This window comes from Centruroides vittatus, unplaced genomic scaffold, assembly GCF_030686945.1.
Source record: "Centruroides vittatus isolate TY-2023 unplaced genomic scaffold, ASM3068694v2 contig_876, whole genome shotgun sequence".
Lineage (NCBI taxonomy): Eukaryota > Metazoa > Arthropoda > Arachnida > Scorpiones > Buthidae > Centruroides > Centruroides vittatus.
The window spans coordinates 202,148-215,554 of record NW_027122568.1 but is presented as its reverse complement, the minus strand read 5'-3'; the positions used below and the strand labels follow the sequence as shown (position 1 = coordinate 215,554).

Sequence of the window (13,407 nt, the reverse complement as noted above, 5' to 3'; positions counted from 1 at the left end):
AATTGAGTAAAATAGTTAGAAACGATAGGGTTAGTAGAATCAATGTTAGACGTTAACTTATAAAAATATAATAATAATAATATACATAATTACATGGGGGGGGCTTTACCCACCACAATATGCCTTTGTGCAATGGTTTGCTTTGTTAATAATTTCTTTTGTTCTGGTAGAATGTACTCTTGCTATTAGTCAGTTTATTGACTTTCACTACAATTATTAAGGACAATAATTTTTCTGGTTATTTATATTCTATCTTTTTTTTCTTACCATACTGAATATCTTTTCCTTTTGTTACACAACATTGCAAGGCATTGCATTGCTGTGTGGTAAAACCATCAATAATTTTATTATTTTACAAAGATTTGTAATCTTTGTAAAATAGTAAGGCTGGTGACGGTTCTTTTCTTGAAAAAGTTCATATCATACAGTCTGTATATTCTTGTAAATCATATTCTTGATAAATCAGATGTTTTTTCTTTTTGGGCAGAGAAACTAGTGCTGCTCAATAATTTGATATAACTGTAAAAGTAACTCACTTCCTTCCTCCAATGAGTCAGCCATAATTGATTTAACCACCAACATGATGGCACTAAAGTTGCCAGACTTGAAGATGCAATTTATTTTATCTGCCATTTAATATTATCACATTTGAGCTAAAATTCTCATACATATAAAAACATACATATATAAAAATATCAATCTTGGTTCTTTCCCAATTGAAGAAATTTGAGAATTTTGTTCCTTCAATCATTCATAATAAAATACAATATCTTTGACACATATATTGGCATTAGGCTTATTAAATAAAATGTTTATGTGAATTATCAAATTCTTTAAAAACTCTGACAAAAGGAAAAAGCAGCTTGTCTATTGATGAAGCTTACAAAACACTGATGGTTGGCAACTATATAGTATTTATTAAAACTGTTTTGAAAATAATCCTCAAATAACTGATGATAACTTGATTATGCAAAATTAATGCTTACCAACAAAGTGTAAGCATTTCCAAAATCCAGCAAAGTGTAGAAAGTTTTAATGTAAACTAATGTTTTCATCCATATATAGGCTAATGGCTATATAACTTTTCTGTTCTATTCTACAATGTTAAACCTAAAGATGTCCATTATATATGGATATTGTGGTGTTCGTAATAAGAGGTACATGATCCCGCGAGCGAAATGGTACAAAACAAATCTTAATACAAGGTAGTTTTATTCTCTCTGAATAGATTTTTTACATAGGATCCCAACTTTACAACTTTCAGAATTTTATATACACAGGCATTAAATATTTGTCCTCAAAATAGTTAACTCGCACACACGCGACAGTCTGATGAGGATCGTATTTACTTACACTAACTTACACTAACTTAAAACTAAGAAAAATGGAAGAATAGAAGAAATAAGGAAATATAAGGAAAGTAGTAGAAATACCCGGGTTTTCTTAGCGATGTGCTCTTTGGTAGGAAACAACTTCGGATCTCCCTCTTTTTCGTTTGTAGCCCTTTTTCTTGTAGACCTTTCATCTATAATCTTTTTCTTCTGGACTTAGTCATCTTTCCTCGATGATCTCTCTCTGCAATTTGTCGTCTTTCTCCCTTTCTGGAGCACTGACTTTTTCACCTCCTACCTCTTCGGGATTCCAACCCAGAATGGCATTCTTTCTGTCCGTTTTGCTTCAGAGCCTCACTCCCTCTTTTGTTCTTACTATCGAGGGAAGGATAATCCTCCCCCAAGGGCAAAAGAGTTAGACAAAGAAAGTTCTGGAAAGAGTTAGACAAAGAAACAAAGAAAATCTAAGACTAATTCAATATAAAATATACAGAATATACAATATCATAGCCGATGGCCACAATATGTTAGTTTACAGTAAAATTTTCTACATTTTTCTGGTTTTTGGGGTATTGGTGACTGTTTTGAAATTTTCATAAGAAAGTTATATCTTGTCTGCCTGCATTTGTGAAACTGTGGATGTACAGTACATCAACTATTTATTCTAACTGTTTTTATGATAGAATTAACTTTAGAATTCAAAATATTAATTTTTATAGTTGTTTAAAAATTATTTCTTTGAAGTATCTTTTTTCAGAAATGTTTAAATTTTATTACCAAAATTTCATTTCTGTGCTGATTCTTTTCTGTTTTGTACTCATTAGAATTCTTAACTATAAAATAACAAAAAGTTGGAGAACTAAAAAATGTAAATTCATATTTTAATACAAATGAAAAAGAATTGAAATTTTTTGAAAGGTGGAAAAGAATTTAATGAATAATAATTTGTGAAAATAATTCAAAAAACTAAATGTGAATAAATTTTTATATTTACAATATATTTGAAAATAAAACAAAAATGTTTAACTATGTATGTCTTTTGTATTTTCAGATATAAACAAAATACAAAAGATACATACATAGTTAAACATTATTAATATTTTTTAAATCAAAATTTTATTATTTAGGCAGGTGATAATAGTCATTTTCATCCTACATGTGCAAGATGTACAAAATGTGGTGATCCATTTGGTGATGGAGAAGAAATGTTTATGCAAGGTAAATTTTAATGATGATAATTGACGGCTTGCATTAAATAAGGTTGCAAGCTCCAAAATAGCCAAATTGAGATTTTTATAATGAATTGTGCACTGCGAAATGATGCAGTGAACACCATCTTTACTACAAAAAAATCCAACTGGTTACCATAAGAAATGGTTCCAACTTATCATCTGCATTTAAAAATATTACATATGCATACAAAATGGTGCTCAATTAGGCTTTCAACTCCTCTTCAGAGCTATGAATTCAAAATTTAAGAAAGAACATTACATGTGCCGTGCTATGAAATTTGCAGCATAGGGCATGAAGGATGACATAAATGACCTCAGTATTTTAGAGGATTTCTTCATGAGACCAGAGCATCTGAAAATTATCTGTGATGTGGGTCCAGATTACATTCTTACTGACATTAGAATAAGATGCTCCCATGATGATTTACAGCCATGAGACACATTTTCCTTACTGCCATCAAAGTGAAGTTATGCACACAAGGAAGTTCTGAATCACTTTATTGGTCTCCAGAACATTCATTTACCATGTGCATAAAGAATGCTAAACAAACATACCACTGAGCCTGTTACCAGTGTGCGTCTTCTAATAAACAGACCGTTACAAATGTTTTCGAACTCTCAGGTTCTTCTTCAGGTAACTAATAACTCCTGAATGAATGCAATTCAAATTAAATTCAATTGGAACACCAGTCAGAGCTCTATTGTGTGGATATCAATAACGTCATTCAGGCATGTGCCCCTTTAACCACTGTAGATTATCGTAAGTTCTTGTCTACAAGCGCCTATCACGCTGTTGACAGAGTGATTTCATTCTTATGGTTAATGCAATTACCATCTTTGAGCCATGCAGATGTAAATAGCCTCTAGCCATCTAAGATGGTTTACGTGTTGCATAGTGTGGATCACCTTTGCTTGATTGAACATTGGTTCTACACCCGGGTCTGAGGCGTAGATGGCTAGAGCAGAGGTAGTCCATCTCTAGCCAAGTGAGAATGAAAGAGCACAGCAGATATTCTACATGCAAGGACCACCTCTGCTCTAGCCATCTACCCCTCAGACCAGGGCATAGAACCAATGTTCAATCAAGCAAAAGTGATCCACACTACACAACACATACACAATCTTAGCTGGCTAGAGGCTATTTATATCTGCATGGCTACACTCAAAGTTGGTAATTGCATTAACTATAAGGATGAACTCACTCTGTCAACAGCCTGGCAGGCACTCGTAGACAAGAATTTACGATAATCTACAGCAGTTAAAGGGGCGCATGCCCGAATGATGTTATTGATATCCGCATGATAGAGTTCTGATTGGTGTTCCAATTGAATTTAATTTGAATTGCATTCCTGTTCAGCTAGCAAAAACTATTATGTCACATGCAACATTTTTCCATTAGCACACCTTTTCTTTTGTTAAGTACCTCAAAACATGCAACTTATGAAATGCTGTGCCATAAATAAGAAATAAGAACATTGGTTACATGAGAAATAAGTACTTTAAAGCAGAATCTTGCTTTGAAACTAAAATGTATTGTAGAACCTCAATTTAAAATCAAAATATATTAAATTCAAGCAGATTCTTTTCTTCCAGTTTAATCTAAATTATTTAATTAAAAATTATAATTATTAATTTTAATACGAGATAGCACCTAACACCTCCCTCTAATGTCAAATTCATTTCTAATCTACAATCATTATATCCAAATTATAACCTGATTATTTACAGCAGTTGTGGGTGTGTATTTTCAAAATATATTAAAATTTTAAACCATTACATGGAAAAATGTTGCATGCAACATGTGCATGTGAAACTTTTTTCCACTACACAGAATGCTTTATTGTCTTTTCTAAAGTATTTCATGATGAAACTGACCAACTTTTTTGCAGCAATGTCATTTTACATCTTTAACTGAAATCAATTATTGCTTCAACTGCTCCAGTGCAATTTAGGCATTTTCATGTTTTTCTGGAAATGCTACTTTGTCACTTGCAACATTATTCAATGCAAGCCTTCAATTATCAATTTGTTATTTGATTTATGTCAGATATAATTGTCTTAGAAGTTAAAAAACTTTAAGCTGTAAAATAATAAAACTTTTTGGTTTTAAAAAGAAAAATGAATAATAAATAAATGAAATATTAATGCTAAATATCTTTAAAATAAAATTAAATAAAAAGTAGAATAGTAATAATTAACTATTTCAAAACTTCATAAATTTTTTATAAATATTTAAATAGGTGGTGCCATTTGGCATCCAAGATGTGGTCCTAAACTGGAAAATCAAGAAAATGGTCCAGTAGAAGAATCAAAACAAGAAACAACAGTAAATGGACAACAGGTTGAAAATTTATATTTAGAATTTAAATATATATCAAGTAGAGAATAAAAATTGCATGAATTGATTAAATATCCTAAAATAATATACTATTTTAATAATTTTTAGACCACATTGCAGTTTAGGTTGCACTTTGTTTTATTTGTTACTTTTTTAATTTTTAATGCTTTAATTTTCAATATATTGATCTTTTATAAAAATTGTTTTCTTAGAGACATTTATATTCGTATTTTGAAACTAAGACAGTTTTAATTTTGATACATTTCACTGCTATGAACTATTTTTTATATAGAGAAAATTGGATATAAAACGTTATATAATTAAATTAAATCTTCATTATGTAAATACACTTTCTTTTGTTCTCATGAAAAATTTTTTCTAAAATTTAAAATTTATGTTAATTTCCTGTAACATGTGGGTGAGAAGTCTCTGTCTGTAATTAAAAATATATTTTTTATCAATTATTTTCATGATGATACTTGTTTAAATATGAAATTTTCTGTCTTCACTTTTGGATTTAGTATACATTTAGAGATTAATACATAAATATACAGTGATACCTCGGTTTTCGTCAATAATCCAGCCAAAAACAATTGGCAAAATCCGAAACTGACGAAAACCGAGGCAATTATTTCCATACGAATCAATGTAAATCCAATTAATTCATTCTAGACACTCCAAAATACATACCAAAAACACATTTTATAGAGAATTAATATAGCATTAAATACTAAAAGCAATAAGAAATTAACATAAAGACTAATTAGCATAGAGATAAAAGCATTAAGATTGAAGATAAGATAATTAGCATTAAGATGAAAGCAAAGGAATTGTTTGGCTAGACACGTGGGGTAATGTCTTGTTTTGTAGAAGCTAGTTGGACATGAGCTTTTAGCCTATATTGCCCCATGGTAAAGTGTGACCTAATTGTCATGTAATAGTAGTTGTATGCGTTTATGATAGTCGTATCGAGGGGAATAATGCCTTCCGAGAAATCCATTTAAGGGTAACTGGCCCCTATTTAGGCATTACAGGAGAAAACCCGGAAAACTTCACATGGCCAGCCAGCCCTGGTGAAGTGCAAACCCACAACCAAACTCCCAGTGTTCAGGGAATGGAACCATTGGCCAATGGTGGGCCGTCATGGGGTAATGTTCACACAATGAGAAATAATGCCACACTGAGCCAGAAAACGCATGGGTTGCCCTTTGTTTTTGCAAAATTAGCAGCGAAGTCACTTGAGCACGCCGACGAAATTTGGGGCAATCAATGAAAACTGAGACAAATTTTTCGCGAAAAAAGCGACGATAACCAAAGTCAACGAAAACCGAGGTATTACTGTAAATCCTTTCTTAACAGTTTTGACTAATTCTCTGCCATTACTGTCCTTGTATAATTAATGAACATAATGTAGTTATATTTTTTACCAAATATATTTTTAGTACAGAATTTTTAATGTTATAATTTATTTTTATCATTGTCTTTTAGAAAGTAAACAAATTTTTTTACCATGAAAAATCCAAACAGTTTGTGTATAAATTTTTCAGAGCAATTTTCATCATTAGTGTATTCTAAGAATGTTGATTTTGTTGAAATATGAGCATTATTGGGATTACTATATTTAGCAGAAATATATAAATTAAGTTATAGACTTGTTCTTAATTTATGGAAGTCAAATGGTACAAAAATTATCATTAGATGCCATAATAGGTACTAAATATATTCTAATCTTTCTAAAAATGTTATAATTTGAAAACACCGTAGAAAAAACCAATCTGTTGGGATTATATGCTACTCTTAGGCATTTATTGACATCAAAATGGCATTTCACAAAAAATAAAGAAATTACAATTAAATTAAAATCTTGTTTTGTATTTAAAATAAATAAATTTATTTTAGTCAATTTTTAAAACTATGAGACAGCAAACAACCTTTCTTGAAGCAGCAAAAAAAATTTAGAGCTATGCCTGTTTGCATTGCAGAAATGTTTATACTTTGATTTTTTAAATATCATTCATTTTCCTCTTCCTTGTTTTAGTGTGACATAAAAATGCATGTGCTTGAAATTTTTCTTTTCATTATATGTATACCATGTTATCGTATTCTTTTTTGTTTAATTATGAATTTAATATAATGCTTCCTCTTATTCTTATTTACTTGTAAATAAAAAGGTGATTTCAAAGATATGATTACTGTACTTGTTAATTTAATAATGGTTTAAATTTAATGTGTGGTGAACAAAAATAACAAAATTTTTCTTTATAACTCCATTTATTTAAAGCAGAAATATTTTAACTTTAAAAAATTTATATATGCTAGGTAAAGTTTTAGAATTTGACAGGTGTGTTAAAGAAGTGAAGTAAATTTAGTATATTAGAATAAATTTTAAAATATTGATAATCCTGTAGGATATGCACGTGGTGAGTGATTCACAATGGAATATAACACAAAATTATGTTCTCGTCACCCGTGTTTATTTACTTTGCAGGATTCCTTTACACTTCCGACACTCCTCGTTTTTACAATAATAACCCTTTCCACATATAATTCCGGCAGATGCTCGGATAGGATCGTTATGCGACCTCGCGACAAAAGAATATTCAGCGCGTTACAAAATATAAGGACTAAGACTAATTACTTAAAACTACTTATATGACTAAAAAAGATAGGGAAGAAAAGATAGACAATAGGATAGTTGGAAGTATGATAGAAAAGAATGGGTACCCAAAGTGTCGACGATCTTGGGGTGATGGTTGCGAATACTAGATTGATAATTTTCAGTGTTGTTGATTTTGGACGTCTCTCCAATCCTCCCAATAAAGGTTTTCGAAGTTCCTATATCAGAATATACTTCGGATTTCTCACGAACGTTGGCTTAGGCTTACCGTCCTTTGTCCTCCAGTTGATGCTAGAACAACCTGGAGGTCTTCACAATACGTCCTGTCCCTTCGACGTCTCAGTCAAAAAGTGACCTCTCCTCCTCCACTTAGCCCCCAGGCTACCACCTCTTCTTTGTATTCTAATTAGGTCACCCCCATTTGAACAGGGAAGGGTTAGGGAAGACAGAAGTTTCTAGAAAAAGATGGACAAAAGAACTAACGAAGAGGAAGAAAATGGACTAAATACTAAGAGTAATATATACAAAAATATACAAAATAAGGCGCACGGCCACATACGCCCCCCACAAAAGGTTATTTACCGTAATGTATCTTACGGTAATCTAATCTGCGACCTCGTAGGTCGTACCGCCGCTTCGGTGACGGGTTGGATCTAATGCCAGGATTGCCATCATCATCAAGTCTTTCAAATCCATTCTGTTGATCCTGGGGTCCGTATGAAGGGCAATCTTTATCACGAGTCCAGTACCTGATATATTCACCTATATCTTCATCGTTCGAATCGTAAATCGGTTCCTCATCTTCTGGTTTCGTGAGGTGTCTGTTATGCTCTCTTCTTTTCGCGTTTTTATACATCGGAACATAACATTGTTTTAAGCGATCTACGTGTACAATAAACTTGTTATTCTTACGATTATCACCAATTTCCATAGTGACGGGGCCTAGTATACGTGTAATCCGATAGGGTCCTAAATATTTCGCAGAGAACTTCCCAGAGTTCTTATTTTTACCTTTACGGAGTAACCATACTCGTTGTCCTTCCACCCAATTGTTCAGTTCCCTATTTTGGTTGATACGTTTTCGGTTATTAGAGTTCCGTTGCCTCCCCAGTTCATAAGCGGCTTCCCGTATAGCGCTTAATCTACCTCTCAATTCCATTCCGTGGGGCTTTTCCAGGCTGATATCCTGCCGTTCCGATGGGAACGCAACAGGGAATCGGGGGTCAAAGCCATATAATAAAAAGGCCGGGGATTCGTTAGTTGACGCATGGGTAGCGTTGTTGTATGCAAATAGTGCTGGTGATATAAATGAGTCCCAATTCCGATTATTTCCCTCCGATATGCGGGCTATAGTACCGCATAGTGTTTTGTTAAAACGCTCACAGATGGAATTAGAGCATGGGCGGTACGCAGTCGTGATGTTATGCTTTATTTGTAGATGATTGCAAGCGTCCTGAAATATTTTTGATGTAAAATTACTCCCGCGGTCGGAAATGACAATATCAGGGCAACCATACCTGCAAACTATATAATCAAAGATGGCATCCGCTACAACTTGAGCTGATTGATCTTTAATAGGGACTGCTTCGGCAAAGCGTGTGTAGATGTCAATCATGGTAAAAATATAACGGTTGCCTCCCGGAGATATTTGAAGAGGGCCTATAACATCGATAGCAATTTTTTGAAAGGGAAACTCAGCTACCTCCGTTTCCTGGAATGGGGCACGACCATGATGGAGATTATGCTTTTGACAAATCTGACAGCAACGAACGATGCGCTTAACGTGTGCCCTAAGGTTCCTAATATAATAGTAACGGTCAATTAAATGATAAGTCTTCTCGAAACCAAGATGGCCTGATAAGGGTGAACAATGGACTGCCCTAATTACCTCGTCTATCATTCCCTTTCCTACGCAAACTTGCCTCCACTGGCGGAGTCCAAAGCACCCCGGTTTTATATGTATTAATACACCGCCATCTAGCACAAATTCGGGTTTGATACCATCATTTGCAATTGGTGGACCAGGATTCTGATTGATGCGGTTTTTCTTTATTTTCAGAAGGAATTCATCTTCCTCCTGTGACATGACTACCCTCTTCCACAGATCGGAGTGAACGGAATTAACGTTACACTCCCGCAATGTTTTCTTGGACTCAAAGGGTTCGGGACGAGATAATGCATCAGCTATCAGGTTTATCTTTCCTTTGATATGGTTAATATTAAAATCATAATCCTCTAACTCCATAGACCACCTCATTAACCGTTTATTATGATTTTTCATGGTTCCTATGAATACCAGAGGCCTATGGTCAGAGTGGACCTCTACCTTGTGTCCCAAAATGATGGGTTTGAAGTGGCGGAAAGATAATATGATTGCTAAGCATTCCTTTTCGATCGTAGAATAGTTCACTTCAGCGCCATTGAATTTTTTGCTAAAATAGCCCACCGGGAAAAATGAGTTATCTTCCATCTGCCCAAGGACAGAACCAGCACAATAGTCAGACGCATCAGTGAATAAATGGAAAGGGGCTGAGAAATCGGGATGTTTTAATAAGGGGGGTTTTGTTAACAACATTTTAAATCTTTCGAAACTAACTTGGCAACTATTATCCCAATTGAATTTACTTTTCCTTTTTGTCAAATTTGTCAACGGTAAGGCTATGTCCGAGAAATTAGGAATAAAATTTCGAAAGAAGCCGACCATTCCTAAGAAACTGCGCACGCCCTTGATGTTGCGAGGAGGTTGTGCTTCACGAATTGCACGTACGTTATCTGGGTCCGGGAGTACTCCCTCCTGACTGATAATATGTCCCAGATATCGTACCTCTTCGACTACCCACTTACTTTTCTTCGGGTGTAATTTAAGATTGGCATTATAAAGAATTCCGATAATCCTATCGAGCAGCGTTATATGTTCCTCAAAAGATTTAGAGAAGATGACTATGTCATCTTGGAACACATAACAGTTGATCCCAATGAATGGTGCCAGGAGATTAGACATTACACCTTGGAAGAAACGACCACTATTCTTCGCTCCTTGGGGTAGGCGGCACATCTGATACTTCCCCCAAGGAGTCGAGAAGGCGTATACGTGACGCACAGATGGGTCGAGGTCGATTTGAAAATAACCAGATTTGAGGTCCAATACAGAAAAGTATCTATTGCCATGAAGCTTACTCAGAATTTCATCAACTCGGGCAAGAGGGAACTCTTGTGAAGCGGTCACTTCATTAATGCGTCTGAGGTCTAAGGTCATCCGTATTTCGTCAGCGGTCTTTTCCACAATGTGTATGGGAGAGTTCCATTCAGATGAACTCTCCTCTATAATGCCGGCCTTTAGGTATGATTCAATTAAGATCTTCAACCTTTTTAGGTAACATTCGGGGATTCGGTATTGGCGAGTATTTATAGGGCGGGTAGAATTGATTATGGGTTTATGGGACGGCCCTATCATTCCCTTCAGCTCCTCGATTGTGTTAGCGAAACACCGCGGGTATTTTCTAAAGATACTATAAACCCTTTCCCTTTCAACCGGGTCTAAACTATCAAGTCCTTGGATCTCCACAGGGACATTATCAAGACAATTAATGGGTAGAATTGGATTCTTACTTGGGTTGTGCCGTTCAACATTCATCGATTTCCTCAGACTGTCCACCAGTTCAGGGATGCTATTAATAACATCCATCCCCACAATACCCTCATACTCAACATGATCAGGGAAGGGCATACATGCAATGGTCGTGGTATGCGTGTGATTGCTATGAGTTATCGTAACCTGCAGGATTTGTTCACATTCAGTTACAATTCCATTAATTCCCCGGATGCCCATTTTTTTCTCTGCTACGATAGCTTTTTGGAGATAGGCGCTTGGTATCCGTCTTAAAGTTAGTGAATTTAATAGGGACTTTTCTGCTCCGGTATCCATGAGGAGCGTCATATCTATGTTGTTTATTGTACTCTGAATGAGGGGGAGACCCTTATTAGATTGGAAGACTTGCTTAGCCAGCTTTATCTTAATACTAGGAGCGCAATACTGGCTATTATTACGTTCCCTTACAAGTTTAAATTATACCTGCCCCGTTTTGGGCAACTACGAGCAAAATGACCGCCATCGCTACAAATAAAGCATTTCTTATTTGTGACTCTATCTTTCTTATCCTGATTACCTACGAGTTTACTAACTGCCTCCGTTAGGGCTTCGATCTGTCTCTCTAACCTGTCGATCTTGTCCTCGCAGTCAACCCTGGGGCTTGGGGTGTTATCATGCTCGCTAGTAAAAGGTCTAAGATTCGCTTCTGTCGCTGTATTAATTCCCCTTCGCTCGTTTTGGCCACTACACTCCATCTCAATCTTCTCCTCAATCTCTGCAAACTCAAACGCTTCCTCCAGAGATTTTGGAGATCGTCTGAATACATTATTTTTTATCTGTCCACTTAATCCTTTTATGAACCTCTCTAATATTATATCGTCACGCAGGGCTTCGATTTTACTATGATCTTTTACAGCTCTTGATAGCAGAGTTCTAGTACGTATTGTAAAATCCGTTACGGATTCGTTGACCCCTTGCTTTAAATTTAGAAGTTGATCGATAATATTCTTGTCCCCGGCCCTTCTCTTATCGAAACATTTGACCAAATCCCGTTTTATGTCCTCATAAGATGATGGGTACTGCTCTAAAAGACAAAAAAAAGTAGCCAAAGGTTCTCCTTTTAACCTGGCTTGGAGGACTGCTATTTTCACCACATCATTCCAGCCCGCTAGATTAGCGATATTCTCCACAGTTTGAAAAAACTGTCTTACGTTAACCGAGTCACCCTGGGAATTAGAAAACATGGGGATCATTCCCAGAAATCCCGTTACTACAAAGGGAGGGTTACCATTGGCCCCGTCATTATGTACGGTGCTTCCGACTTGGCTATTTGTCGCCATACCAACAAGAAAAAAAAAATATATATATATAAAAAAAAATAATCAACAAAAATTATAATAATACACACAAAAAAAAGGGATTCTACCGATACAGGATTATTGAGGAGCTGTTATAATCGGAATCCTGTCGCGGACGCCAATGTAGGATATGCACGTGGTGAGTGATTCACAATGGAATATAACACAAAATTATGTTCTCGTCACCCGTGTTTATTTACTTTGCAGGATTCCTTTACACTTCCGACACTCCTCGTTTTTACAATAATAACCCTTTCCACATATAATTCCGGCAGATGCTCGGATAGGATCGTTATGCGACCTCGCGACAAAAGAATATTCAGCGCGTTACAAAATATAAGGACTAAGACTAATTACTTAAAACTACTTATATGACTAAAAAAGATAGGGAAGAAAAGATAGACAATAGGATAGTTGGAAGTATGATAGAAAAGAATGGGTACCCAAAGTGTCGACGATCTTGGGGTGATGGTTGCGAATACTAGATTGATAATTTTCAGTGTTGTTGATTTTGGACGTCTCTCCAATCCTCCCAATAAAGTTTTTCGAAGTTCCTATATCAGAATATACTTCGGATTTCTCACGAACGTTGGCTTAGGCTTACCGTCCTTTGTCCTCCAGTTGATGCTAGAACAACCTGGAGGTCTTCACAATACGTCCTGTCCCTTCGACGTCTCAGTCAAAAAGTGACCTCTCCTCCTCCACTTAGCCCCCAGGCTACCACCTCTTCTTTGTATTCTAATTAGGTCACCCCCATTTGAACAGGGAAGGGTTAGGGAAGACAGAAGTTTCTAGAAAAAGATGGACAAAAGAACTAACGAAGAGGAAGAAAATGGACTAAATACTAAGAGTAATATATACAAAAATATACAAAATAAGGCGCACGGCTACAATCCAAACTGAATATAAAATGAAAGAAAAAATAATACTATAATTCAAATT

At 35.2% G+C, this 13,407-nt stretch overlaps 1 protein-coding gene across 2 annotated transcripts in view; it reads left to right on the top strand.

The window, feature by feature from the left end:
* The window catches only part of LOC136983106 (actin-binding LIM protein 2-like), a 128,964-nt gene that overhangs the window by 59,010 nt on the left and 56,547 nt on the right, over positions 1-13,407 (top strand). For both annotated transcript variants that reach the window (XM_067279741.1, XM_067279742.1), the window contains exons 7-8: positions 2,459-2,549; positions 4,804-4,904. In XM_067279741.1, coding sequence (XP_067135842.1) covers positions 2,459-2,549; positions 4,804-4,904 — 192 coding nt within the window. The remainder of the gene's footprint in view (positions 1-2,458; positions 2,550-4,803; positions 4,905-13,407) is intronic.